This window comes from Takifugu flavidus, chromosome 19 (genome assembly GCF_003711565.1).
Source record: "Takifugu flavidus isolate HTHZ2018 chromosome 19, ASM371156v2, whole genome shotgun sequence".
Lineage (NCBI taxonomy): Eukaryota > Metazoa > Chordata > Actinopteri > Tetraodontiformes > Tetraodontidae > Takifugu > Takifugu flavidus.
Genome location: NC_079538.1, coordinates 6,575,420 through 6,602,472, shown reverse-complemented (window position 1 = coordinate 6,602,472; position 27,053 = coordinate 6,575,420). Strand labels below are relative to the sequence as shown.

The 27,053-nt window shown below is 42.8% G+C and overlaps 4 protein-coding genes across 5 annotated transcripts; 1 reads left to right on the top strand and 3 right to left on the bottom strand.

Moving 5' to 3' along the window:
• Window positions 1-247: 247 nt before the first annotated feature.
• On the bottom strand, window positions 248-6,511 carry LOC130515998 (adenylate kinase 7-like). Of its 2 annotated transcripts, XR_008947322.1 has the most exons (19): window positions 6,340-6,511; window positions 6,112-6,279; window positions 5,716-5,830; window positions 5,532-5,626; window positions 5,344-5,454; window positions 5,177-5,260; window positions 4,999-5,087; window positions 4,723-4,813; window positions 4,569-4,646; window positions 4,215-4,364; window positions 3,750-3,878; window positions 3,520-3,616; window positions 3,266-3,394; window positions 3,122-3,187; window positions 2,782-2,979; window positions 2,195-2,412; window positions 1,962-2,120; window positions 1,781-1,878; window positions 248-625 (listed from the first exon to the last, which is right to left on the bottom strand). XR_008947322.1 is itself a non-coding variant. In XM_057016720.1 (18 exons), the coding sequence occupies exons 1-18, from the start codon at window positions 6,421-6,423 to the stop codon at window positions 1,846-1,848; spliced, it is 2,094 nt and encodes a 697-aa protein (XP_056872700.1). In that variant the 5' UTR covers window positions 6,424-6,511; the 3' UTR covers window positions 1,718-1,845. The 2 variants fall into 2 exon arrangements, 1 of the variants encoding a protein (XP_056872700.1); XM_057016720.1 differs by lacking the exon at window positions 248-625 and having other exon boundaries at window positions 1,718-1,878.
• Window positions 6,512-9,541: 3,030 nt separating this feature from the next.
• On the bottom strand, window positions 9,542-14,415 carry hsp90ab1 (heat shock protein 90, alpha (cytosolic), class B member 1). The gene is made up of 12 exons (XM_057017867.1): window positions 14,235-14,415; window positions 13,326-13,469; window positions 12,963-13,169; window positions 12,651-12,810; window positions 12,409-12,542; window positions 12,025-12,318; window positions 11,771-11,936; window positions 11,480-11,670; window positions 11,143-11,290; window positions 10,794-11,062; window positions 10,118-10,451; window positions 9,542-10,042 (listed from the first exon to the last, which is right to left on the bottom strand). The coding sequence occupies exons 2-12, from the start codon at window positions 13,467-13,469 to the stop codon at window positions 9,918-9,920; spliced, it is 2,172 nt and encodes a 723-aa protein (XP_056873847.1). The 5' UTR covers window positions 14,235-14,415; the 3' UTR covers window positions 9,542-9,917.
• A 753-nt stretch (window positions 14,416-15,168) lies between these two features.
• rbm25b (RNA binding motif protein 25b) lies at window positions 15,169-23,262 on the top strand. Its single transcript, XM_057017866.1, has 17 exons — window positions 15,169-15,382; window positions 15,738-15,834; window positions 15,917-16,125; window positions 16,439-16,496; window positions 16,661-16,821; window positions 16,932-17,111; window positions 17,200-17,283; window positions 19,652-19,911; window positions 20,050-20,167; window positions 20,324-20,413; window positions 20,646-20,719; window positions 20,936-21,086; window positions 21,286-21,697; window positions 21,809-22,104; window positions 22,179-22,277; window positions 22,359-22,406; window positions 22,549-23,262. Exons 2-17 carry the CDS (start codon window positions 15,756-15,758, stop codon window positions 22,639-22,641), a joined length of 2,412 nt encoding a protein of 803 aa, XP_056873846.1. The 5' UTR covers window positions 15,169-15,382; window positions 15,738-15,755; the 3' UTR covers window positions 22,642-23,262.
• A 14-nt stretch (window positions 23,263-23,276) lies between these two features.
• On the bottom strand, window positions 23,277-26,408 carry eif2s1b (eukaryotic translation initiation factor 2, subunit 1 alpha b). Its single transcript, XM_057017871.1, has 8 exons — window positions 26,174-26,408; window positions 25,104-25,346; window positions 24,831-24,910; window positions 24,568-24,719; window positions 24,388-24,494; window positions 24,206-24,303; window positions 23,976-24,119; window positions 23,277-23,573 (listed from the first exon to the last, which is right to left on the bottom strand). Exons 2-8 carry the CDS (start codon window positions 25,342-25,344, stop codon window positions 23,448-23,450), a joined length of 948 nt encoding a protein of 315 aa, XP_056873851.1. The 5' UTR covers window positions 25,345-25,346; window positions 26,174-26,408; the 3' UTR covers window positions 23,277-23,447.
• Window positions 26,409-27,053: the final 645 nt, after the last annotated feature.

The window sequence follows — 27,053 nt, the reverse complement described above, 5'->3', positions numbered from 1 at the left end:
TACTTCTATTTGTAGCTTTGCAGTCACAGACGTGAGCCGCTCTGGCTGCAGGACTTGATGCAGTCACCTTTAAATTATGCAAGTATTCAGGTATTTGTGGTAATTCTTCCCTTTTCTGCTGAAGGGAGGAAGCAGAAAGGAGAGGTTGAAGCAAATAAATGCTTTTTTTTAAGTGAAGAAGCCACAGTGAAGGAGTCCCCTGATGCTTTGCAGCATCTGTTAGTCTTTAAGGAAGCCATCAAATAAACACGAGGCATAAAACACACCTTTATTGCAAACATCGAGAAGGATTAATGATAAATTAACGACCCCTCAGTAAAAGGGAGAGGGAAGCCTGCCAGCTCAGCCTCTCAGACGCCCGGCGCTGATGAACCCGGCGCTGATGAACCCGGCGCTGATGAACCCGGAGCTGTTTTGTCAACAGTTCCCTTCCAGGCGGAGAAGAAGAGCAAGAAGCAGCACTTTTTTCTTTCTTTCCTCGGCGCGTCATTGTCGCCACTTCTTTATCAGGATAAAGCAGATGGCGCTGCAACAGGGTCGTGGGTTTGGAGGACATTTGCCCTTAAAAGGGAACGTAGGAAGGGTTGTCTGTCCTCCCAGCTGACCCCCCCATCCGACACCACCCCTGCACGCACACACGCACGCACACACACACACACACACACACACACAAGCAGTCACTTTAGCAGCTGTTGACAACAATTGCTTTGTAACAGTCCTGGTTGGACACTGATTTATGAGGCCTCGGTGGGTGTTGGGGGCCTCTTTAATTCTTGCTTTTTCTCTGCATTAGTTTCTTCTTCTTTTTATTTCTGCAGCCTGTAGACAAGATGTGCTGGTTTATTTGTATGCTTGGTAGAAAATGATGAGATTCATCATCATTGTGATGGGAAACAGATCTGGCTGATTTTAGTTCACTGTTATTTTTCAGGTCTGTTTTTTCTAATAACCACCATTTCATTTGTCACGACACTGATGATGGCGAGGCTACTTCGTTTTGCTCTTCCTCCCCTTGTTTCTTGTTGCAACGCTGACCGTTCTGTCTTGTCTTATCTTCCACAAGCAAGACGGATTCAAGTGACAAAGACCCTTGGTGCTCGCCGCATGGCTCCAGGTTTGGGTGTGAGGCTCGGCTGTAATCAGCTGCTGCTGGTGAATGAGCAGGGCTGTTCCTCGTCACCCAGCTGCAGCTCCACTAATGGGTCATGTCGCAGCTGTGAACAGCCGCCCCGTCTGGAAGCCGACACCGCTGGTGTTACCCATAATTCAGCAGGTATAGTCTGACAATGACAGCTGTCATTTGACCCTATGACTTTTATTACTGTAAGAAAAAGTGAATTCTCGGGGCCTTTTGTTGAGATTGCCTGTACTTAATGGCTATCTCATGCTGTACATCATCCAAAAAGGAACCTCAACTTCTTATATACTGTCCTCTTCCATGTTTCCTATACATGGTCAGGAGTTTCCATTCATGAAGCTGCTCCTTTCAGCATCACTGTGCTTTGAATATGCCGGCCTGGTTGCCAGCAGGTTCTCTGATAAAGTCAGCGCTATAAATATGTGGAGTGCTTCAAAAGTTTCCATGCCAGCGATCTATTGTCCTGAGCTGTGAGGGATGGCACAGGTGGGGGCCCTGTGTGAAACTGGGTGTAACTAAAAATCCTCTGCAGATACAATGAAGCCACGTGGAAGGCGATGCAATGAGGTCAGTCACTGATATAATCCGGAACATTTATTAATCCCAAATCATTCACTCCACAATGTAGAAGTATGTTATTACCCAGCCTGTCAGCGTGTTGACAGCCAGCCATCCACTTTTTGTCTTTCCAGCTTTTTAGTGCTGTTTTATTGCTGAATGTTCAAAAGCAGATGTTCAGCCTGCAGCAGAAGTCAAAGACAGTGTGAGTTAGTTCACTATCAGTTCAGCAAAGTCGCTCACGTGCTCTACAGTGTGGAAGCACCAGAAAGTTGACAGGGTCCTCTGGTTTGATCTTGGAGCAGTCCAGCAAGGCCTCAGAGAGAGGGGGTATCACATTCTTCATCAGGTAGTTCCTCAAAGGAAGAGCAAGAGCTTCCTCCAGCTCTTCCTCCTGGCTCTTCACTTCAACCAGATCTTTCTGCTGAGAAATAATATCACAGAATTTAACATATTTACTCCTATGATTTGCTTTTTTTCCTGCCCCTCTGCACTCACCCACTGTTCATACTGGAGCGCCATCTCAGCCAGGGCAACCTCGTTCCTGTGTTTCCTCTCGGCAGCCTCCAAGGCCAGCTTCTGGTCCTCCTCCTCTTTGAGCCTTCTTTCCTCCTGTTCCAGCTCCTCTGGGCTCAGGCCGTAGTTCTTAGGTTGCCCCACCAGCTCTGTGATCGTCTTCACGACATTTCTGTACTCTGGATCAGCTGTGCTGACGTCTGCGAAAGAAGTGAAGATCCAGGTTTCATTCATTTAGCACCGCTCACGTGTCTGAGTCAGAAGCTGCTATCTTAGCTTAGCATATAGACAATAAGATAACTGGTTAATCTGTAGCAGGAAAGAAAATCAAACTGACGTAGGACAAGTGGAGCTGGACCTGGATTGAAATGTTCGCTTTAATCTGCATTCATCCCCACTATAACTTCAATTATTTACTGTATTTAATAGAAATTGACAGAGGAAAAGGTGCTTATGTCATTTCATATTTGCAAAATTCACAAAGATTTTTTGCAAATTCTGAAAAGCTTTTTTCCCCTCCTTGTTCCCCTTCTTTGCCTGAATGAACACTGTGACTTTGAAGACAGTACCAATGTATTCTGGGTGAATCTCCAGCTCATCAAAGTAGTCCACCACGGAGTCGTAGGAAGCGCCGAGCTGTCTGTATCTCTGTAGACGAGAGAGAAACTCCTCCTGGGTGTAAAGCGTCCTCTCCACGGCGCTCTGTGGAAGTCCCTGAACTCTCTTAATCAGAAAGTCATCTGGTCCATCTAATACAAAAATGTGCTCTAAAAGCCAATAAAAAGTAGAATATTGACTTTAGTGCATCATTTATAAGGAGGGGATTCATTTGAGGTTATTTTGCTAATAAATCTACTTCCTAAATAAACATGTGGCAAACTAAAGCAAAAAAAGGAAATCAAATATAACCTGGAGTGATCTCCTGATTGCACACCGGTTGTTGGAACCTGCGATCCTGGTCTAACGCATCTTCATCTAAATGACACAAACATGACATCCTTATCAATGTTATCAACATAAATAACATAAGGATGGTGAAAAAAATAATCTTACCAGAGAAAATGGACTTTGCTTGGTCATACGTGTTTGGGAAGCCATCGAGAACAAATCCTTGGTTCCTGCAGGGATTTGAATTGAGCTTTTCTTGCAAGATTTCAAAAAGCTGATGTTCAGGCAGCTGACCTAAAGGACCAGTCACGCAGGTTATTTTGTAATGAGAGTCGAAAGCAGAAGTGCAAAATCTCTTAAAGATAAGGTAAATGCGCTGCTTGTGTCTCCATCTGATCCTGAGAAGAGCGATTAACCACCGTTTATTTCCCAGTGTTCCTTGATGTTGTCCAGCGCTGCTTGAGCACCAGCCACTTCCTTTTCACTGAAATGTTCTGATGCATCCACAATTGCTTTCTAAAAAAAGAAAATTTTGAAAGAAATTTTCAAAAATTGTATTTATTTACCTCCAGACCTTAAAGCGTTTGCCATAAATCTCCACAAGGGGGCAGCGTAACTCCTGCTGAGAGTATGCAGCGCTCCCACTGACCCAATGTGTGACCTTTTCCTCTGTTACTTCATTGATCGTGATGTGTTGTATCTTATAAAGATGACACAGCTTCTGAGCGACCGTAGTTTTCCCTACTGCCGGAGGCCCAAACAGAAAGATTCTGACTGGCTATGGAAATACATGGAAAGAAGAGGACATTGTTTGAGATGGAAGGATAAAGCAGGACATTAGCATAACAGTGTTCACTTCAGTTCAGACAATTACTTTTATCACACAAGAGGCAATTGGTTTGCGTGGCCCAGGACAGCAGCTAGGAAAATGACAGTAAATATACACAGTATATTAAAAAAGAAACTTTAAAAAAATGCCTGAATCAGGAAGCAATAAACAAATTTTAAAAAATTGACCCATTTGAAAGACAAATGGATGGAAAGGTCCCATCCAGGGCTACCTGCAGAGGCAGATTATTAACAAAGACGTCTACTGATGAGAGTAAAGCCTCACCAGTAGCTGCCTGGCCTCTTTGAATTCCTCCACGATGCTTTCTATGTTGCTGACCAGGCCGTCTTCGTATCTCCACTCAATGTTGAAGGAGTCTTTTATGATAAAAGCTTCCAGGCGTAGGTCGATACTCAAACACGCCCATTCCTCTGGCTGCAATGACGATAATATTATTTAGTGATACAATATTTACTCATCAAAGGACTGACCCAGTCAAAATATTTAAGGAGTAACGGAAGGTTATAAAGATATATGAAGACAGAACATGCCTGATTTATTTTAGATGGAATATCAGTACTACTTGTCCTACTACCGTGACTACGACTACTAATAATAATACATAATTATAAAATTTACCTGAAAAGCTGCCGTAGATGTGGCTTCATCCTCTGGTACTTTGCGTAGTTTTCCAGACCCAAGCGTCTCACTTATTACCTGTAGGATGAGAATAAGACGTTTTTCTTACTTTTTTGTTCTTAAAGCTGATGCACCGAACATGCCCTGACCGTACCTTTGCAACCTCCTCTAAAGTGTTCTTGGAGTCATCGACCGCAAGTATGTACTTTGACCTGGGTTTGAGCTCAATGACGTTTTGAAGAACTCTGTAAAAATAAAAAGGGTTGAGCACAGCAGGGGATAAGGCAAAAACCATGCTGTAAAACAGGTTAGCAAGCAGGCTCGCGTGTCACTGCTTGTACCACAGCAGAATCGGGGTCACGTGGACAATAAGGAGTCATCTCTCCGCAGGCATTTACATCATTAGCTCTAATCACCAATCAATAATCACCCTGCAAGGTCGTGGACATGAATCATAGGGACGTAGTTTGTGCCTGGTCCAAATAGAGGAACTTCTGGCAAACGCATTAACCAAGACATCTGTGTTAAAAAAGAATTTCAAAAAAAACAAGATTGAACTGAAACGTTGAACGGGCTGAGATTATTTTTGCAAATAAAATTTTCTCTACCTTGAAAAAGTAATGAAAAAGATTTTCTTCCTTTCCGTACTGCAGACCAGAAGCTACAACATAACTGAGAATCTTGCATTTTTTCTGTGATTGTGAAAAATAAATCACCTTTGATATGAAATGCTTGTGAGAATGAAACGTTACTATTCTTTAAGCGATGCACATACAACTTTTCGCAGTTTAAGCACATCATTTTCCAGTCTGTAGTGGTCTCTGAACTTGGGCAGTTGCCTCCTCCTTCTGAAGTCCTCCTCTGTTAGAAAAGCATCGGGATCTTCCTGAATATAAACAGAACATTCCCATAAGTCGTGCTTTAATCAAGAAACAAGTCAACAAAATTTTCCAGCAGACGTACGGAATCACGCGGCTTGGTGAGAGCCCAGGTCATCACTGTTGAGACTAAAATGAACATTTTCCGAGATTGGAAGCTGTCCATCTCTGCTTGAAGGGCTGAGAGGGGGAGGAACAGACACAAACTATTCACCAAGACCCTGCTTTTTATTACGTATTCAAATACTGGTGGTAATCCAGTTTCTTACCCGTGATTGCCCATGTTGCTTCCTCAATCTCCTGTTTGGTCAGACTTTCTGAGATGTTGTACACCACAACGTCACACTGCAGCAGAACCTGAAGCAGCTCATCTCGAGTGGGTGACTTAAAAAAGACAGTTGTTTTCAAGAAATTCTATTCTTCTTATTGTTATTTTTATTATTAGCATTAGTAGTAGTAGTATGCTGTCGTTAATACATGCCGTTGGAATTTGTGTTTTTTCTTATCATATGATGTAATTGAGCAGCATTAAGATTCAGAAATAATCAGAACAACATGTATATTATCTCAGTGGAGCCTTAAAGAAGTAATGAAGTTCATCTCTGCATCTGAAAAACACAACGAGAATCACACCATGTAATCACGCTTGTTCGTGCAAGACTTACACAGTACAGTTTGAATGGAAAGTTCCTTTGTTTTGCTTCTTGTTCAGGAGAATCCAATGATGTTCCCACAATTTCAAAGGCAGGCTGAGCTGGACGAGAGGAGCTCGCCGCCTCTGTCTCCGATCCTTCATCCTCTGAGCTTTCTTTGACATTACAACCCGCTAAGAACTGTGGAGGAAAGACTGTTGAACGGTGGAGAAAATGATAATCAACGCGTCGTTTGAGTACCTGAGCGATGTATTTGGACGAGTATTTATGGATGTCGTTGATGAAAATGCGTTTGGGACGATTGCGTTGTTTCTTGTCTTCCATATTACTGGAAATACGTCTCTGTAACGAATATAATGATCCGTTGCTATGGACTCGGCGAGGTTGCTACGTTACTTCGCTTCTTTACCGGGACAACTTCCGGTCTCACTTCCGCCACCTGTAGGTACGGAAAATGATTACACAGAATATCAAAGAAGAAGAGTTTAACTGGCTTTAATATGGTCAATGCGACATTTAGTCACAAGACTGCGAGCTTGAACAATAATCTCTGGCCAGCTGAATTTTGCATCTTTTTTATAGTTAAGACTGCCTCAAAGACTGCCTTAATCATAAAAGTGATGTAGAGGATAGTGAATTATTTTTCATGAATGATGCTTTAAACCAACACTCCTTTGACCTTTGATCCTTGAATGATGTCATTCCTTTTTTATATACACAAGTAGATAAAAAACAATTTTTAGGGTACTCTTAACACTTTTGCCATATAGACCAGTGACGTGTTGTCAGGGAAGGCAAGTAATGCAGTACCTCACCTTGCCACTAGGGAGTGCAAAGGCTGAACCATGAGATGTTCAAAAACAAAGTAATAAAATAATCTAAGTTTTAATATTTGTCTTTTGGTCTATGCTTTCTGTGATGTTGGGTGTGGTTTCTGTATATTTTGATAATTTTCATGGTCAAATTCCGTGTTTCCTGATCAAAATAACAAGGCAGAAAGAGATGAGAGTGTGTCCACATGTTGTTCTCAAGTGTTCTATCAAGTAGTTGTTTCAGACAGATCAGATTCAGATCCTTTATTGTCCCACACAGGGAAATTTACAGTGCAACAACAGCAACAAGAGCACTCAGAGAAAAATAAGATAGAATCAGATAGAAATCAAATGGAATATACAAGAGGGTGAATATTTACAATAATCCAGATAAATGGGTACTCGGCCTCTGTGTACCTGTACATAGTACAGAGGGTGAATACAATATACATATCAGAATATATAATATTCAGATTGTGTTAGCGGTTGTTATGTTTATTGTGCAGTCTGACAGCAGCTGGCAGGAAAGATCTGCGATACCTCTCCTTCACACAGCGAGGGTGGAGCAGCCGCTCACTGAAGGAGCTGCCTAGTGCTGTCAGGGTGTCCTGTAGGGGGTGGGACGTGTTGTTCAACATGGATGACAGCTTAGCCATCATCCTCCCATTTCCCACCACCTCCACTGAGTCCAGGGGACATCCCAGGACAGAGCTGGCCCTCCTTACCAGTCTGTCCATCCTCTTCCTGTCCCTGTCCGTGATGCTACTGGACCAGCAGACTATCTTATGTAGAGGGTGAACAGGAAAGGAGCCAGAACTGTTCCCTGCGGGACACCGGTGCTGCAGAGAAGGCGATCTGACTCGGAGCCCTTCACCCTCACAAACTGTGGTCTTTGTGTAAGGTAGTCCAGAATCCATGTTGTGAGGTGGTGATCCACCCCAGCTACCTCCAGTTTGTCCCCCAGCAGCCTGGGCTGGATGGTGTTGAATGCACTGGAGAAATCAAAAAACATGATCCTCACAGTGCTTCCAGCCTTCTCCAGGTGAGTGAGGGAGGTGTGGAGGAGGTGATGAAGATGACGGACGCTGCTTTTATCACAATGCACAGGTGAAAAGGTCAGAATCAGAATCAGAATCAGAATCAGAAGAAGGTTTATTGCCATTGTACATGTAATACACAGTATTACACAAACTAGGAATTTGTCGTGGTGTGCCGCTGCGACATTCAACATAACATTAGACATCAACACCACACTAGAATAAGATAAATAAAATAAAATAAGACTTATATACAGTATTTACATAAATAGTGAGTGGTGAGAAATAGTGCAGGTCCATGAGGAGTGTATTGTTTATGAGTCCGGCTGGCTGCTGTACATGGTGCTTAAGTGATAAGTCACTTGGTGTTCAGCAGCCTGATGGCAGAGGGGAAGAAGCTGTTAGTGTAGCGGGAGGTTCTGGTCCGAATGGACCGTAGTCTGCCTGAGCATGATGGGAGGGTCGGAGTGAGGAAACAGTGCCGGGCACAGTGATCATCGCCGTGATCCGACCTGCACACCTCCGGGTCCTGGAGATATACAGGTCCTGGATGGATGGGAGCCTGCAGCCGATCACCTTCTCGGCAGCGCGCACGACGCGCTGCAGCCTCAGTCTGTCCCTGTGGCACCAGCAAACCACACGGTGATGGAGGAGGTGAGGATGGACTCGATGATGGCCGTATAAAACTGCGCCAACATCCTGGGAGGCAGATTGAGCTTCCTCAGCTTCCGTAGGAAGAACATCCTTTGCTGGGCCGTCAATGGTTTGTTTTCATCCATGAAGGTAGTGAAAAACAACACATAGCCCCAACTAGTAAGTACAACAGGCGCCAACGTAAGCATTTGTTTGAATGTTTTGGCTGAAAGAACCAGTTTCCGGGCAATGTTTGGTGGCACGGCATCTTTATTTTTTTGAAAAACAAGATTTGGAATACAAACATGCCGCGTTTGATGTTGCACCTGAGCCAGGAGCGTCCCTGGACTCCAGTGGACCCGATAAAGTAATGTAACATTCCCATGTTCGCAGTCACTCCAACAATTTACTCAGTGCAGCACGTGGTGGATGATGGTAAACTTAAATCATTAAAATTTTCTTTCAGTCTTAGCTCCCCATATTCCTTTTACAAACTGTGACTCTCAAACTTTGGTGTTGCTGGTAGAGCAGAACACTATGGCAACCCCTATGCTGGCATCCTGGAGTTGCTGGTTCAAATCTAGCTTTAAGGAGGCACCTTTATTGGCACACTGTTCTTTTCTCTAACCTGTTTTTGTAACCACAGCCTTATTGTGCCATTTTATTGAGGATTCCCAGCTTGTGGTTCACTTTCTTTAGGAAGGTGTATCCAATTTGCCCAGAAAAATCTAAGGAACAACATATCTGCATGTGAACATGTAGCTGGGGGCCATTTTTAATACTGTACCCCTCCAGAGATCCAAATTAATGTAGTTCTTTGGACATACACAGGTGAAAAGGTCTAGGGTTTGTTCCCACCTGTGAGTGGAGTGGAAAACCACCACGTAGCCCCTAATCAATAAAACTAAAGCATCAATTTTTTGGAATGTTTTGTCTGAAAGAACCGATTTCCAGGCAATGTAAGGTGGCGTTACATCTTTATTTTTTGAAAAAGAAGACTCTGAATACAGACAAGCCTGAATTCAGGCAAAGACGTCCAGTCTTCCCATGCAGTGTTCGGTGTTGCAGAGCCGAAAGCGTCTCTGGAATCCTATGGACCTGATAATGGAATGTACCATTCCCATTTTCACAGTCACTCCAACAATTAACTCAGTGCAACAGGGTACTTAACATGTATGGATATCAACATAACTGCTATTAAAAAGGTGTTTCACAATATCGCTCCGGACACAAGAGTAACACCAGCCCACCACACAACATAAGACTATTTTGCATTGAAGGTTGAACAATGGAAAGGAGATGGTAAACTTAAAATCTGAGATTTAGAGGGGATCATTTAGTCAACTTCTTCCATGCGTGAAGCATCTTCTTCACCATCACCTTCTAGGGGAGGAATCTCATCTGGTACAGATGCAGACGCAGACGTCGTCTCCTCTGTGGGAAGGTCGTCGTCGTCGATACCTAGAGGGAAGCAACAGTGATTATGCTACTCGTTTGCAACTAATGGATTGTCAAACTACTTGGGCGAGTCCTTACCCAGTCCGAGTTTGATCATTCTATAGATGCGGTTGGAATGAGTCTGGGGGTCGTCCAGGGAGAAGCCCGAAGAGAGCAGAGCGGTTTCAAACAGAAGGATGACAAGGTCTTTTACAGCCTTGTCGTTCTTGTCAGCTTCCGCCTTCTGTCGGAGAGTCTCCATAATAGGATGGTCAGGGTTGATCTCCAGGTGCTTTTTGGCCATCATGTAGCCCATGGTGGAGTTGTCCCTCAGAGCCTGGGCCTTCATGATCCTCTCCATGTTGGCTGTCCAGCCGTAAGTGCTTGTCACAATACAGCAGGGTGACGAGACCAGTCTGTTGGAGACGGTTACCTAAAGGAGACCAAGACACCACTATTCAACACCAGTTGTAAATCCTACAAATTCATGCACAAGTCATGTTGAACACAGCAATGCCACACGATGTAGAGACAGTCACTTAGGGACAAAAGCTCCCATTGGAAGAATACCACATACAGGCATGTTAGATCACACAACTTGGCAATCCTTTGAAAACCAGCATTAGTCGAACATGAATCATTCAAATTCCTTTCAGATGTAAAGAACTCACCAGAGTAAGATTGTCTTAATTATGGGACCTAGTACCAAACAATATACCATCAACTACAGCCTTATTCATTCATTTTTGAGAACTTCAAAACTTTAGTCACCGACCTTCTCCACTTTCTTGTCAAGGATCTCCTTCATAATTTTGCACAGGCTCTCAAATTTGGCCTTATCCTCCTCCATCTTTTTTTTCTCCTCTTCATCCTCTGGCAGTTCCAGACCCTCTTTGGTGACAGAAACAAGGCTCTTGCCGTCAAACTCCTTCAGCTGCTGGACGCAGTACTCGTCGATGGGCTCCGTCATGTACAACACCTCGAAACCACGTTTACGCACGCGCTCGACGAAGGCCGAGTTTGCCACTTGGTCTTTGCTCTCACCTATGAGGATAAACGTAGTTGGAAATTCAAGACGGAGCCTTGTGGCACCACTAAAACCGTTGTGTGGGAAGAGAGCCTACCAGTAATGTAGTAGATGGATTTCTGGTTTTCCTTCATGCGGGTAATGTACTCTGTGAGGGAGGTCACCTCATCTCCAGATTGGGAGCTGTGGTAGCGCAGCAACTCTGACAACTTCTTGCGGTTTTGCGAGTCCTCGTGGATACCCAGCTTAAAAAAAACAGAAATGACACAACCGATTTAAATTCTGATCTGGGATATTTGTCCTCTTAAGGCCTTTCTTCCTTCAGCTAAAATGGACCAGATGAAAACTGGTCAATTCATGAAAATTGTTGAGGCAAAAACTACAGAGGGATGAATTATTGCGTCAGACTAACCTACGATCAATATATTAGTTACCTTGATGTTCTTGGAGAATCCTTCGTAGAACTTTTTGTAGTTTTCCTTGTCCTCTGCCAGTTCAGCAAAAAGCTCAAGGCACTTCTTGACGATGTTTTTGCGAATGACCTTCAGGATCTTGCTTTGCTGCAGCATCTCTCTGGAGATGTTGAGGGGCAAGTCCTCAGAGTCCACAACACCACGGACGAAGTCTAAACAAAACGGGGTCTTTCTTTTACAAATGAGCCTTTGTCTAAATTACAGCACTGTTGTGGAGCTTGACAGAATCAGGGGAGCATCAATTCCACTTACTGAGGTATTCTGGGATGAGCTCTTCGCAGTTGTCCATTATGAAGACCCTTCTGACGTAAAGCTTGATGTTATTCTTCTTTTTCTTGTTCTCAAAGAGGTCAAAAGGTGCACGGCGAGGAATAAAAAGCAGTGCTCTGAATTCAAGTTGGCCTTCAACTGAAAAGTGCTGAAAAAAAAATAAATAAAAATTGTGTCAATGTTTCACTTATTTCAGTCTGTGCACAAACATGCTGCTTTGGGAAGGATCCGTTTACCTTGACAGCCAGATGATCCTCCCAGTCGTTGGTCAGACTCTTGTAGAACTCGCCATACTCCTCATTCGTGATGTCATCGGGGTTCCTGGTCCAGATAGGCTTGGTCTTGTTCAGCTCTTCCTGGTCAGTGTACCTTTCCTTGATTGTCTTTTTCTTCTTCTTGTCTTTTGACTCTTCTTCAGAACCAAGGTCCTCAATTGTGGGTGTATCCTTGTCCTCTTCCTGCTCTTCCTTATCAGCTTTGTCCTCCTCCGCTTCATCATCACTGATCTCCTTGTCACGTTCCTTCTCCACCTACAAGGCAACATTACAGAGCCCTAGTTTGTTGACAGCTCAAAACAATTTACCAAAATGAAAACCTTCAAATCCAAAGACAATACTTACAAATAGGGTGATGGGGTAGCCAATGAACTGAGAGTGCTTCTTGACAATTTCCTTGACCCTCTTATCCTCACAGTACTCTGTTTGATCTTCTTTCAAGTACAAAATGATCTTTGTTCCACGGCCCATTGATGCATCTGAAGAAAAACATTTCAATGATTATTGTCATCAATAAATCTTAAGATCAAATCAAAGCGAGAGACTGATGACTGTTAGTGATCATTACATGCAAAGCGGAAACATACCATTGTCCGTCCTGACTGTAAATGAACCTCCGGCAGAAGATTCCCAGACATACTGTTCATCATCATTGTGTTTGGTGATAACCTTCACCCTCTCAGCAACAAGGTAGGCTGAGTAAAATCCCACACCAAACTGACCAATCATGGAAATATCAGCTCCAGCCTGGAAAAGACCAACAGTAAAGCTTTTCAGTTGGCTTTAGTTTTGTCATCAATGCGGATGACTCTTGGAACTGACACCGTCATTACTGATAAGGATTTTTTGGATTTACATTATTGAATTTAACCTAGAAAAACAATAACTTAACACAACACCTGTAAAGCCTCCATGAAGGCCTTTGTGCCAGACTTGGCAATGGTACCCAGGTTGTTGATAAGGTCAGCTTTGGTCATGCCGATTCCAGTGTCAATGATGGTTAAGGTGTTCTCATCCTTGTCGGGAATGATGTCAATTTTCAGGTCCTTGCCACTGTCTAGCTTAGAAGGGTCAGTCAGACTTTCATAGCGAATTTTGTCCAAAGCCTGTGAACACAAATTCATCACATACATTTTCTTGGGCCATTACATCAGTAGCTCATCTAAGCAAATCAAACAAGTATTTGGGCAATGTTACCTAGGTATGCCAACAATCATTACACGCAACCCTAGTGCTGATTATAATAAATGCTGTTAGCTTACGTCAGAGGAATTGGAGATCAACTCCCTAAGGAAGATCTCTTTGTTGGAATAGAAGGTGTTGATGATCAGGGACATCAGCTGAGCGATCTCTGCCTGGAAGGCAAAGGTCTCAACTTCTGCCTCTTGGAGCATTTCTTCAGGCATCTGCACACAAAATAAACACGTCAGTTAGATCAAATGAGGCGTCACAGCGGTTAAGTTTTCCTCCCAGCTCCCCTTTAAAGCTCACGCGCTCCGCTTTTAGCGATGGCGGAAGTAGCAGTGAACCAACATGGCGGCGCTCAATAGACAATGGACGAGGCAAACACGTGCTTTACAACGACCAATTGAGATGTTTGGAACATAGCCAGATATAACTAAAAAATATACGTATATCTAGAATTTTCTTTGATAAGGAAACCGACAAAACAGTGTCCAGTAAGAGAGGCAAGTCAAAAACGATACAACATGAATCATCTCGTCAGTGTAAGAGGAGCTACTACCCATTTAAAATTGAGCTTTCCAGTATAGCTAAATTTCACTTTCACACTAGATTTAAACGTCAATTCTGATTGTCTAACGGCTAGGCCTTGCTGGCGGAAAGCGTACTGCACAATTGGTTACATAAACGGAGCCAGCGCTGTCATCCTCACCACACCTGCTTTGGTGCAACCAAAGACGGTGTGGGCCGAAGATGCGTACCCGAAACAAAACTGCTCCGTTTTCATTAAACCAGTAAGAAAATAGACGTCCTACACATTAAAGACTAGTGATAAGCGATACCTGATAAAATTAAGTAGCCACATAATAATTCAAGGGTTACTGTGGTGCTTTCTTATTGGCGATAAACACAATAATTCACTCAGCAAAACACATATATCCAAGGAGGACGACATGTTCGACGCGTCAACAAAATATTCGTCTACATACCTTGTTGGTTTTGTGGTCTTATCTTGAAAAAAATGCAACCAATGTAATGTCCCTTTGCTCTCTAACGCATGGACACAGAAAGGGACTTCTTTCGGATAGTCCGGAATCTTTATACACTGGGTTTCAGTGTAGGCCATATCCCTCCGCGATGCACCATCTTCACTCAAACTTCACCGCTCAATGACTATTTAAAGAAAACACATCGTTGCCTTTCAGATAGTCAAAGAAGTTATACGTACTTATAAATAAGATGGTATGAATGCATGAAATGCGATGCCTTTGCGTTTGACTCTGGGTGATACAAATCACGTAGAAGTCAATGAAAATACACGGGAAATACCTATTATTTCAAGACATTTATATCATATAAGAACGGATAACTTGTTAAAGAGAACCATCGCAAATATTGAAATATAGTTTGACTAAAATGCACTAACACTTGTGGCCCTGAGGCTTAAGGAGTAGTGAACCTAAGGTAACGATGTAAGCTTAATTTATGCTGTCCTATTCGTTTATTGTAGATATGTGAACAAATAAAGACATCAAATCTAAGGGTAGGTCGTTTTATTTTTTATAACGGCGGATCTTTTAATCTGTTGGAAGGATACTTAAACCAGGATGGTGTGCTTCGTTTCTTCTAGCACTTTCCATGAAAAACCCGCCTAAAGTGACGTCATGACTCGTCAGAAGCAGCCATGACAGCGCAACGGCTGCTGTTGTTGGGAGGAAGAGACTAATGTTACTCAGTTTTTAGTGTACATTTCCCTATCGTCAGTTGTTTTTCGGAAACTGATGTTTTGCAGCAGATTTAACACTGTATTTTCCCCAAAGTGACATCAATAAAAGCTACAGCAGACCCACTTTCTTTGTTTTTCGTTAATATCTTCGCGCATGCGTATAAGTTAGCACATGCGCATTCGCATGCGCATGTGCTGGGACTGATTTTGTTCCGGGAACTGATCCGGTATTGACACGCAAGGTTGTTGTCGAAGGCCCGTGACTAGCCGATGTGCAAATCGTAAATAATAAAAAATATTATCCAGTTATAAATATTCGTTTAGCAGTCCCAGTACCGTCAACGTACCAACTTCGGGGTACGTGTATATGAATCTTTCTGGCCGAGTTCAACTCATTGTTCGTGCGCCGACGTAAGTTACTCTTGCTAAGTAATGTTAGCCCTAGCTTTAGCTAGCTTATTCAAACCTCGTTTACGTGTGCCCAGTGCTATAGTGTGTTTTATGCTAGCCACAGCTAATCATACGGCTAGACGTTTAATTTAAGAGGCTAAATCATGAAATGCTGCGACAAAACGATTCAGCTTCATGGCACATAGTTAAACCAATAGCAATTATACAAAGCTACCAGTTACGATATGTCTGTACCTTAACGCTGAAAGTCTTAAACGTCTGGGATTATCTACCAACAGAATACCTTAATATATTTCACTTGTTAAATTTTAAAATGTTGATTTACATATCTTGTTCATTATTGTTCTTTTTTCAGGTTTGAGAAGGGTGCATAATGTCATTCCCCCCACATCTAAACCGGCCGTTGTTGCCCCCTCCTGGGATTCCTCCTCAATATGCCGGCTTCCCATCAGGCAAGCTTCGTTTCAAATACTGTCCCTGTTGTATAGTATTAATACAGTGTCAATACAGTACTGATTTACCATTGTTCTACAGGTACTCCAATGATCCCAGTTCACGTGGGCATCATGACCTCTGCCCCTCCTGTAATGGTGCCCTCTGTGCCAGTGGTCAGTAAGCCCCCGGTCCATAATAAAGATTTTATTGCTGCCAAAGAAAGTGAAAGCAGTGGCCCTACGACAACAGTTTTTGTGGGCAACATCTCAGAAAAAGCCTCTGATATGCTGATTCGACAGCTCCTTGCGGTAAGGAACAGGGAATCTTTCACAGATATTGTGTGTATAAGCCAGTTAAGAAACGGGTGTAAAAACTGAGAAATCAATTTCAATCCAAAAACAGTACAACCTAGTTTATCACTAAATGTCATTTCATAATTATTACATTTCTTATTCTTGTTTATCAGTGACTGCAAAGGTTAGGTTTATCAGCAGGAATGTCAACGTTCTCTATAGCTTGAACTTTCATTTTGCAATTATTTGTTGACCAGATGTTGCATATTACTACAGTTAAAACAATCTTGGTGTGTTTTTATTCTCCCCTTCATCACTAAAACTATAGAAATGTGGAATTGTTCTGAGCTGGAAAAGAGTCCAAGGTGCATCTGGCAAACTTCAAGGTATTTCCTACTGCACACACAGTATCATATTTGTGAAAGTGATTTTAATTGTAGACGCCATTTGGAATTTACCTTAAACATTTCATTTTTGTCCAATTCCGTACGGTGCAATTGGACAGTTCTGTTTGATCTTGTCATCTAATGATTAAAAAAATATTTTACAGCCTTCGGGTTTTGTGAGTACAAGGAACCAGAGTCGACGTTGAGAGCGCTGCGCCTACTTCATGACCTGCAGATTGGAGACAAAAATCTCCTGGTGAAGGTGGATGCAAAGACCAAAGCTCAGTTAGATGAATGGAAAGCCAAGAAGAAGACAACAAATGGGGTACGATTGCTATACAAAGTTTGTTCTTTTGATTTATTTTATACAAGTTTGAATGAAGAACATTGTTTTCCTGTCATAAAGTGTGTGCTATTTTTTAAATATGCTATCAGAAAGCTGAAGGAGGAGGAGACGATGACGAGGAGGTCCTAGATGAAGAGACAAAGAAGAAGGATCAAATTGTCAAAGGTGCTATTGATGGATTGACGCGGGAATATGCTGCAGAACTCAACGCACCTTCACAGGATGAGGACTCCCAGCGGCGAAAGAGAAAAAAGGAGAAAAAGGAAGAGGTAGACTCATTTTGATGTTGTTTATATTCCTCCAACCATCTTTGATTTTTAATTGTTTTAACCGTGTGTACTTTGTACTTCTTTTAAGGATGATATTAACACTATTGACATGGAGGAGGACAAGAGGGACCTGATTTCCAGAGAGATTAGTAAATTTCGTGACACTCACAAGGTAAAATCTTCTCTTGAGTTTTGTAGCTAACATTACAGGTTTTGGACAGCAGGCGCTCACATAGCTCACTCCTAGAATTTAAATGTTTATTTGAAACATTGCAGTCGCAAAGCCTTTCTTCGGCTGCACTTTGGAAGGTCTAAAATTTACACAACCAAATATTGTAAATCGCCCCAGATGATATGATATGTTTGATATTTAATGTTCACATATCTCTAGTGCTTCTGTCAACTTTTCAGGCCTGATTTGACACCACAGTAGTAAACCTATCTAGGCGTGACTATTAGCTCCATTCTTCATTCATCACACAAATGCATGGAGACGATGTAAAGTTACTTAAAAGCTAATCTATTCATTAAACCCCACCATTATGATAGTGATCATATGGTGACTAAAGCAAGATGAATCTCAGAGCTTTCGGAAAAGTAACGAGGATAGGATGTAAGTATGAGCCTTCATTTTTTATATACATATTCCGGGCGTCCCCCTCTTGAGGACTCGCTCAGGGGCAACTGCACTTCTGTGTGCTGGCTGCCGGTTCTTACCTACCCGTCCATTTGATAACATTACATTCCAGTGTTTCTTTTACCATCATTTTATGGTGTTATTGACCTGGAAGCCAGACGGTCAGTGAACCTGTGCCTGTCCTCTCTTTATTATGGTCTGTCTGAATGGTGTTCATGTTGAAGCAAAAAGACACTGGTCCATAACCACATCAGTGGCTTTGGCTCTAGCTTTATTATGATGCTAGCAGGGCGGGGGGGGCGCCCTCTCCACAGCAGAATGCTGATCTGAAGAGACGGAAGGTACGTGCTCTCTACCTGTGCTGTGTGATTTCATTCTTCTGTCTGTTGCTCTTCCCCATCGTCTTCATCTTTAAGCAATGTTTTTGTGTATCAGCTGTTCACTTTTAGAGATGACACATGAAATACTGTTGTGAACTTTAGAGAGTTGCAATGGTAAAAGCTTTTCCTATAACTTCTGAAATCACAATAAAACTAAATATTTACCTCAAAACTATTTACCTATTTGGTTAATAAAGACTCTTAAATAACAATCTCTGGTAAACAGGTAAGTGAAAGAGCGGCAGAATGAGTAGTCACAGTATATTCATCAATCATTCTTAAGCAAATAACGAACATGTTTAAGCCAATAAAGACTAGTCATTCTGAAAACCATGCAGATAATTAGGTCCAGTGATGATAAACGAACATTACTGCATCTTATGAACCTGCAGATAAATTTTTCTGTATGGAATTTTACTAGTTTATTTGGAATATCTTTGAGGAAAATAAATATTTTGTATTAAGCGACATTGTCCATGTATATTGCTTTCCTTTTCTCTTTCATGTTATGTTTTTTCTATTAACTTGCATTGCACTAAAGGCTTTTAGTTTGCATTTTTTTCAATTAAGTTTTTTTCATTTTGATCAAATTAATAAATTTTCTTCTGTATGTGGGATGACAAGAACTGTTTTCCTTGCTGGTTAGTCTTGACTGTAGTTAAGTCAGATTTTAAAATAACTCCAAAAATTGGATTTTTACTCTTAAAGCCTTGTGTGTAATGGCTAAAGTGTGTGTGTGTGTGTGTGTGTTGGTAAAAAGTCATGAGAGCTGCTGAAGACTTCTGCAGGGGTAAGACTGTTTCTACAATTTCATTTATCTGTGCAGCAACGTTACTGATGTATATTATGTTGATTTTATTTATTTTCACTTAACTGAATGTCATGTTACCGACTGATGTAAAGGTTGTTATTTTGAATGACGATAATAATGCTGATGATGATGATGATTAAGCAAGACAGAATCCCATAACGTTTTTCCCTTGTATACCGTGTGACCTGCTTTCCTCCCAGGCCTAACTTTAAAGGCTTGTAGAGGCAGCGAAGGGCTGAGTCCATAGTTCAACACCTGTAAGTCACAAACAACTAGTTCACCAAAGGCTGACGCCTGTTTTCTGTTGTTTTCCTTGTGCCGAGAGGAGGACTCTTAAGGAGAGAAAAACCATTGCCTTTTGCAGCACTTTTGTGTCATTATTAATGCCTCAAGTTGAATATGTTCCACTTTTTTGTTTAAATTATGAAAGTGGTTTCCAGCTGCATTCAGGCTAGTGTAATGTAGTGTAATTTACAATGCCAGTTGGCACTCTATAATAGATAAATGATCCTAATGACTGTCCTGAGGGTAAACCATTCATCTTTCCCCAGCCCCAGCTTCCCTGACAAGCTGGGCACTGATTGGTGCATGCTCCTCTGAAACATCTTTTAAGATCTGGAAACCACTTGATCCATGCAGACGACAGTGTGATTGTAGGATTCCCGCTATCTGGTGTGTCATTGGCTGAACCGCTCTCTGTTTTGCTCTGCAGAAACTCGAAGAAGAAAAGGACAAGAGGGAGAAAGAGAGGCTGGAGTTTGAGCGGGAACGGAAGGAAAGGGAAAAAGAGCGTGAGCGGGAGAGAGAACGGCGGGACCGCGAGAGGGAGAAGGAGCGGGAACGGGAGAGGGAAAAAGAGAGGGAACGGGAGCGAGACAAAGACCGAGATCGCAGGACCAGAGACAGAGAGCGAGACCGAGATTGGGACAGGGACAGAAACCTTGACAAGAGTGTTGATCGCAGTAGATCCAGGTAAAGATAAAAACATTACTAGTATTCTTTTTGTGTGGCAGTTTGATTCTCAACTCTAATAAGCAGAGCCCGACCAAAACCCTGGTTTAAAAGCCCCCGCCAAATATTGTGTTCTAAGATCTATTTATATCCCTGCAGAGAGGTGAGTCGAGACAGAGAGAGAGAGAAAAAACGTGACCAAGAAGATGAAGAGGAGGCTTATGAACGCAGAAAGCTGGAGAGGAAATTGCGAGACAAGGAAGCAGCATATCAGGAGGTAGGGAGGCTGGGCCTCGATACAAGTATAAGGACTGCAAGCTAATAGGTTCAGAAGTTTCACAGTGAAATAAACACAACATGAGTGTTTATCACTCATAATGTCGGCATAAAAATGTATTGGATTGCGGCTTACCTGATACAATTGCGACCACAGCGTTTAAAAAACTGGGAGCTCCGGGAGAGGAAGAAGGCCCGAGATTATGCAAAGGACTCGGAACGGGAAGATGAGCGTCGTAGAGAAATGGTGAGACGACATCAGAATAACACTTCGCAGAAAAGTCCCACTTAACTCCGGATACTATTCTATTGTTTACCTTTTTAACATGGGAAGTTGGTTTAATTGTACTATTGTTCTTGTGAGAATTAAAAAGAAATCCTGAAAATATTCCCAATCTGTTGTAATAAACCAGGCACGCGTCTGTGATCAATAACACATTTATTATCTTGATGCTCATCTTGGTTCTAATTGTCTTCAGGTTAAAGAGGGTAAACGGTTGAAAGAGTTTCTTGAGGATTATGACGATGAAAGAGATGATCCCAAATACTACAGGTGAACGATGCATTTTGTATTTGTATTATGAGGTTTATATAAAATAAAATGAGGGGGACATTTGATATTGGAGAGACTCTTCAGGAGCAGTCATTTGCAGTTGTAAACATCAAACATCACTTCAAAATATTTTTTTTTTATTGTGTGACCCCGATCTGAGAAAGCAGATGCTGTGGCTATTGTTCTGAAGGTTGTCATCCTCATTGTGGCCTCTAGGGGCAGTGCACTGCAGAAGCGTCTCAGAGACCGAGAGAAGGAGATGGAGGCAGACGAGCGTGACAGGAAGCGGGAGAAGGAGGAGCTGGAGGAGATCAGACAGAGGCTGTTAGACGAGGGGCATCCAAATCCAGACGCAGAGCTGCGCAGGGTATGCTTGGCTGCATGAAGGCGTTTGTGCGTGTGTGTACGTGTGTCTGCATTTGCTTCGTTCATCTGTAATGAGTGAGTGTGCTGCCTGCTGCCTTTGTGAAGGTCACTTTATCTTTCTCTATCTAATGATATTCTGTGCTGAGAAACAGGCTTTGATTTGTTCTTCATTTTCGCTCATCTTCCTCTTATTGGACCAGATGGAAGAGGAGGAGGAGGAGCGTCTACGGCAACCTCCAATCGTGCAAGAGCCGGAGCCTGAGGAGGAGCGCGAGCGTCACAGGGGTTCACGAAGCCACCGGGACCGCAGGCAGGATCAAGAACGGGAACGGGAACGGGAACGTCCTGCACACACGGACCACGAGGTGGAGGAGGGCGAAGAAGAGGAATATGACAACGATGAAGACAACCCTGAAACAAAACCGTGTTTAAAGCCCACAATGCGACCCATCACAGCAGCACCGTCTGTGTCCTCGGCCAGTGGCAATGTGTCTCCCAACACCCCTGGGGAGGAGTCCCCCTGTGGGATCATCATCCCCCATGAAAACTCCCCCCCTGACGCCCTCCCACAGGAGGAGAACCGGCCAAAGTTTGGCCTCAGTCTAAAACTGGGTGAGTCCAGACTCTACATGTGTTATTATTATGATTATTATTAAATAGTATTAACTATTAATGCTATTGCTCAAAACCTGTCAAAGTAAACCCCAATAATTCTGCCTGCAGGCGCCACAGGAAGTCCCAGTCAGCCCAATGCAGGCAAGAGGAAGAAGCTGCCTGTGGACAGCGTCTTCGACAAGTTCGATGACGAAGAAGCGGATGAGCAGCCTCGTAAGAGGAAGCTGGTGCCGCTGGACTACGATGACGACAAGAGTCTTGGGGTGGACGGAGCCGGCCTGTCCAACATTAAAGGCGCCAACTCTGAGGAGAAGCGCAAACACATCAAGAGCCTGATCGAGAAGATTCCGACAGCAAAGCCTGAGCTGTTCGCTTACCCGCTGGACTGGTCCATGGTCGACACGGTGAGAACCGGGACTCCTGCGCTGTACATTATCGTTTCAACGCAGCTTCGGTCATTATTTCTTTTCATTCTTAGACGTTAATGGAACGACGCGTTCGGCCGTGGATCAATAAAAAGATTATTGAATATATCGGAGAAGAGGAGGCGACTTTAGTGGACTTTGTCTGCTCTAAGGTATCGAGGCCTTTATATGCCTTTATTTTTGGCATCAGAGGTAAAGAAGCTTGAAATGTGCCGTTTCTCTGGTGTCTTTAGGTGATGGCTCACAGTGCACCACAGAGCATCTTAGATGACGTTGCCATGGTGAGTACGATCACAGAAATGTGAGAGCTGAACTGCTGCTGTAAAGGTTTGACTTTCTGCATTCGAACAACTGGGGTGTTCTGTACCTGTGGGAATATTCTGAGACTTGCTGCGGCTCGGTAATTCGTTGTTGCCGTTTTAGGTCCTCGACGAAGAAGCCGAAGTGTTTATCGTGAAGATGTGGAGGTTACTTATCTACGAAACCGAAGCTAAGAAGATCGGACTGGCGAAATAAGTGCAGCCACTGACACCTCCCCCAAATCATTGTGTTCTAGTGTAGCTCTGACATGTCAATCCAAGAGGAAGTGACTTCAGACCCGACAACATTAAGGTTTCCTCATTACCTGTACATTTGCACCAGTTACTCAGGCCATGCCGACTTTACACGTGACGTATAGAGACCACATTCACTCTCCAGGTTCTGTCATACGTATTCTTGTGTGTGAATTGTGCTGTTTTTGAAGGAAGGGCACACAGGACCATCCAGTCAGACCAATTCTTTCCTCATTAACACAAGTTCTACGAACCAGTAAATTTTGAGTTCATCCGTGACAGTGGGAGTGTTGTTTAAATGTCAGCCCACTCAGACTGTGGCCCGATGACTGTCCAGGTTTGTTTTTTAAGGGTTATTTATTCTGCACTGACGTTTAATCCAATTTGACTCATTTTACCGACACATTCGATGAACACGTTGGCCTTTTATTTCTCTGGAGTAAACCGATGGGAACTCCATGCATATTTTGGGTTTTTGAAGCACACGTCAGTCATAACCACTATAGTAAATTGAGCTCGAAACATGACTGAAGACCGTTTGTTTTGTATTGTGGACATTTAAAATAAAATCAATTTTTATAAATGTTGGAAGAAATCTCTGATTTTTCCCCACTACCTGCAGGTAACTTTATTAGAAATGGACTACAATGGAAAACAATTCTTTAAAGATTTGGTCATCTCACGGCTGCTGACAAGGACACAAATCAAAGCTTTATTGAATATTCGAGAACATAGAAGATCCAAACTTCTCGTCTAGTCTTCTAAATTCTAGTCTTCCGCTTTGGCCTCCATCTCCTCGGCATCGTCGTCTCCGTCCACCTCGGCGTTCTCTCGCTCTAGCCTCTCGAGCTGCCGCGCGAGCTCCGTCTCATCTGTGTCTGTCACCACTTTTGGCTAAAAAGCAGGATCCCATGAGACAACAAATACATGACGTGGAGACAAAGTCACCAAGACGTTTTAGAAGAATTCAAATCGGGGGTTGAACTGGCCATCATCACCAGTTAGATGGGATGTTGAAAAAGTGGCCATTCTTGCTTGAATGGTGGTGGATGATTCTGGTAGCTCAGTCTTTAAGGAACTGGGCTAGGAAGCAGAGAGCTCCTGGTTCAAGCCCCAGTGCAGACAAGACATGGTGCTCTGATAGCAGGGTAACTTGCCAGAACACCCCCAAGGCACTGCTGAGATACCCCCAAGCAAGGTGCCAAATCCACAAACCTGCCCTTGGCCATTCCTTACTGGAATGGGGCAGTATGTGGCTTGGGTAGCACATAACTTATATTAGTAAGTGTCATATACCTCCATCTGGATGTTAAAGACACCTCGCTTCTCCTCAATCTTCTCCTTGATGGCAGCCATGGCCTGGTTAAGGACCGACAGGCCCTCTGTGCGCTCCAGAGTGGTTGTGGTCATCACATAGCGAGGCGGGGCAATCAAGTTTATCTGTCCAAGATGAGACAGTGTTCATCTAATAGTAGCAAAGTCAGTGCAACATCACTCAGTACAAATGTGGCTGAAGCGACGACTACCTTGATGGGCATGACTTCTGTGGAGCAGCTGAGTCCAGCTCTCAGAGCATCCTTCACCGCATCGATGCCGTCATAGCCATAGCACGCCACCTCGATGTCTGCGCAGGGAAGCGAAGACCAACTGTCGTATCTTTCAGTTACATTCAGTAACGATGAAGCAATCTTTTACACTCTCCTGATACCTGCTCTGATTTTGACTGCCTGTGGGGTAAGTCGCCTGTTGATGTTGTCAATCAGTTCGCCTTTTTCCTCCTCCGTCAGGTCCAGTCCGTCCAGAATAGATGGATCCCTGAGGACAAAATTCTATTCAACATTTAACAGCTCAGAGGGCTCATTATTCCCATAATTTCCCCGGGACTCACGATACAGCCTGCTTGAAGGCGTCGTATGCGCCGTATCCCGGCCGCTTATACTTCTTGTCAAAGACCCAGGCGGTACGCTCGTACAGGTGCTCTAGCTGCTCATCTTTACTATACTTCAGGACCTCTGCCACGTGCCTCAGGATGCTGTAAACCTGCAAAACCAACAACTCAAGGTGAGGATTTTAGCACTGAAAGGCGACAGTGTAATAATCGAGTCTTTAACACGCCTAAAATCATTATCATCCAAACACAATTTGACCTACAGTTTTAGATTTGGTGAATTTGTCTTCACACTTGATGGCTTCCTCTGGCGAAACTCTTCTTTTTGATAGATCAATATATCCTTAAAAAGCAGAGCATATACAATGTTAAATCCATGTGTAATTATTTTTGGCACCACCCCAAATGGTTGTTGTCAACACAAGTTAAAAAGGGCTTAAATTAACATGCAACTATTATAATTGTTTCTTTTTGTGGTCTCATCTCAGCTCCTGTCGTTCGACATTTTAGGTTAATCCCTTCATGCCTGCCCTCACCTTTCTCTTTGTCCACTCGGATGACGACCACGCATTCATTGCGACCTATGCGAATGAGCTTATTGATGGAACGAATGCGTCGACGCGACAGCTCACTAAGGAGGATCATGCCCTCGATGTTGTTGTACTCTAAAAGGCTGACGTAGGCGCCCATCTCAGCGATGGACCTCACATTCACCATCACGACATCCTCCACCTCTGGAAACCTGTGCTCGTAAAATCGACAGCTGAGGCCCGGCATCGCTGGAAAACAGAACCAAAAGAAGAAGAGAGGAATGTCACACATCAGTTCCTAACACAGTTTGCACATCATTTTAAACAAATGGCTGGACTTGTAAAACTAGCTGGTGGAATAGACCAGAGTACTCCTTCATACAAGTGGATGTACAGTTACACAATCCTACAACCTAGTTTTTAAAAGATCTATATTGACAATAAAACTAGGAATATATTTCTACATTTTGCTTGGCTTGAATTCAATGCTTCATCGGCATGAATCAAGCTTGGACACAATAAAAGATTCGTGCACGTTTTACTGGAGTCATTTCGTTTGGAATGAAACAATGAACGTTTTAAGACTTTAAAATAAAAAGGCTAGACAAATGTAATAGACTCAATAAGTCAAATAATTCACATCATTTAAGTAATGCAATTTTTATCTTGTGTCCGAGTTGGTTGGTCATTTTAGTTGGCGTTTATTAGGGGATATAACCGACAGGAAAAGCCAAAATTGAGGTTTTTGTCGCACTAGAAGAGTTAGTTCCTTTAGTGAGGTGATGCAACATATATATTTCGAAAGCCGTTACTTTTATAGCTAATTTTAACCATATAAATAAAGACCAACATCTCTATAGCGGTACAATTTGTAGCAAAAAGTAGATACAGCACGCTAATAAGTATTTCTGATTAAATAAAGTTGTTTGTCATACATTAGCGTCAGAGGCTAACCCGGTTCTCTACTCACATGCGGCACCATGCACAGCCAGCAAATGGATTCGTTAGCTAAGAAGCTAACAGCCGCCGTATGTTTGATGGGACACATTAAATGTGTTGTATCATTGGATTCTTACCTGTGTCATATGCTTAGAGTACTTCACACAGGGAAATTCCAGTCTGTACGATCAAACGCCTGCTTATGCTGTCTTTTGTGAGTCTGTATACCAAAAAATCGGGCCCGCTAACTATCAGTCATGGGCGTGCTAATATGCTCGCTCGATCGCCGTAGTAGAGACGAGCGTGTCGCTACCCGATTGCACTGAGCATGCGCGAAAGGCCGCCATCTTGGAAAGCTACCTACGGCAACTCCACTTGGACAAAATTTATTTCGCTTGTGATTGTGTGATTAGGCAAATGTTAAAATTAATCCCTGAGAAATTGATTGTAGTAATAAAAGCCAAATTTTGGTTTGCAGTTTGAAAAATAGAGCCGATGATGAGAGATGGTGTGTGAAATATTAGGTTCAAAGTTCATATAACAAACACACCTCGTGTTAATGGCATTTATTTTTATACTTCTTGGCACTATCGTACAGTCCAATTTTATTGAAAATAAGTCTTATAAAAAAAATCCACGAAGTCATACTTCATGTAAAAGACGCCAGAAGACAAAATGATGGTATTTTTACGTTGCTCCAGAGTAAATGCCAAAGATTAACAACAGTAATGTCTGTCGTAATTTGTGATGGATGTAATAAACGTGTGCATATTAATACAGTTCAGAATACTGTCAAATGAATTACTAATAGAAAGTATAGCTGGTATCAGAAAAAACACTTGAGAAGCGCAGGACTCCACAAGCAATTCCCATTCTTATACATTGTGACACCCGCAGTCTAATATATAGGCAGTAGTACTACGGCTGCATTGATTCGTGATCAAAGCCACAATGCTTCTATTTTTGGACATCAACGGTCAAAATCCCTCTGGCATCGTCAAAAGTCAATAGTCCGTT

What these genes read in the sequence shown, in the direction of transcription:
- LOC130515998 (XM_057016720.1), bottom strand. Translation starts at nt 6,423, where the DNA reads ATGGAAGACAAGAAACAACGCAATCGTCCCAAACGCATTTTCATCAAC. An exon ending in GGAACACTGGGAAATAAACG is followed by an intron (nt 3,395 to 3,519) that starts GTGGTTAATCGC and finishes CTGGTCCTTTAG; the next exon opens with GTCAGCTGCCTGAACATCAG. An exon ending in CGCTCCAGTATGAACAGTGG is followed by an intron (nt 2,121 to 2,194) that starts GTGAGTGCAGAG and finishes ATTATTTCTCAG; the next exon opens with CAGAAAGATCTGGTTGAAGT.
- hsp90ab1 (XM_057017867.1), bottom strand. Translation starts at nt 13,469, where the DNA reads ATGCCTGAAGAAATGCTCCAAGAGGCAGAAGTTGAGACCTTTGCCTTC. An exon ending in TACAGTCAGGACGGACAATG is followed by an intron (nt 12,543 to 12,650) that starts GTATGTTTCCGC and finishes GTTTTTCTTCAG; the next exon opens with ATGCATCAATGGGCCGTGGA. An exon ending in ATCCATCTACTACATTACTG is followed by an intron (nt 11,063 to 11,142) that starts GTAGGCTCTCTT and finishes TTATCCTCATAG; the next exon opens with GTGAGAGCAAAGACCAAGTG.
- rbm25b (XM_057017866.1), top strand. Translation starts at nt 15,756, where the DNA reads ATGTCATTCCCCCCACATCTAAACCGGCCGTTGTTGCCCCCTCCTGGG. An exon ending in AGAAGAAGACAACAAATGGG is followed by an intron (nt 16,822 to 16,931) that starts GTACGATTGCTA and finishes ATATGCTATCAG; the next exon opens with AAAGCTGAAGGAGGAGGAGA. An exon ending in AAAAGGAGAAAAAGGAAGAG is followed by an intron (nt 17,112 to 17,199) that starts GTAGACTCATTT and finishes ACTTCTTTTAAG; the next exon opens with GATGATATTAACACTATTGA.
- eif2s1b (XM_057017871.1), bottom strand. Translation starts at nt 25,344, where the DNA reads ATGCCGGGCCTCAGCTGTCGATTTTACGAGCACAGGTTTCCAGAGGTG. An exon ending in GGCAGTCAAAATCAGAGCAG is followed by an intron (nt 24,304 to 24,387) that starts GTATCAGGAGAG and finishes TTCCCTGCGCAG; the next exon opens with ACATCGAGGTGGCGTGCTAT. An exon ending in TCTTTAACATCCAGATGGAG is followed by an intron (nt 23,574 to 23,975) that starts GTATATGACACT and finishes CCTGCTTTTTAG; the next exon opens with CCAAAAGTGGTGACAGACAC.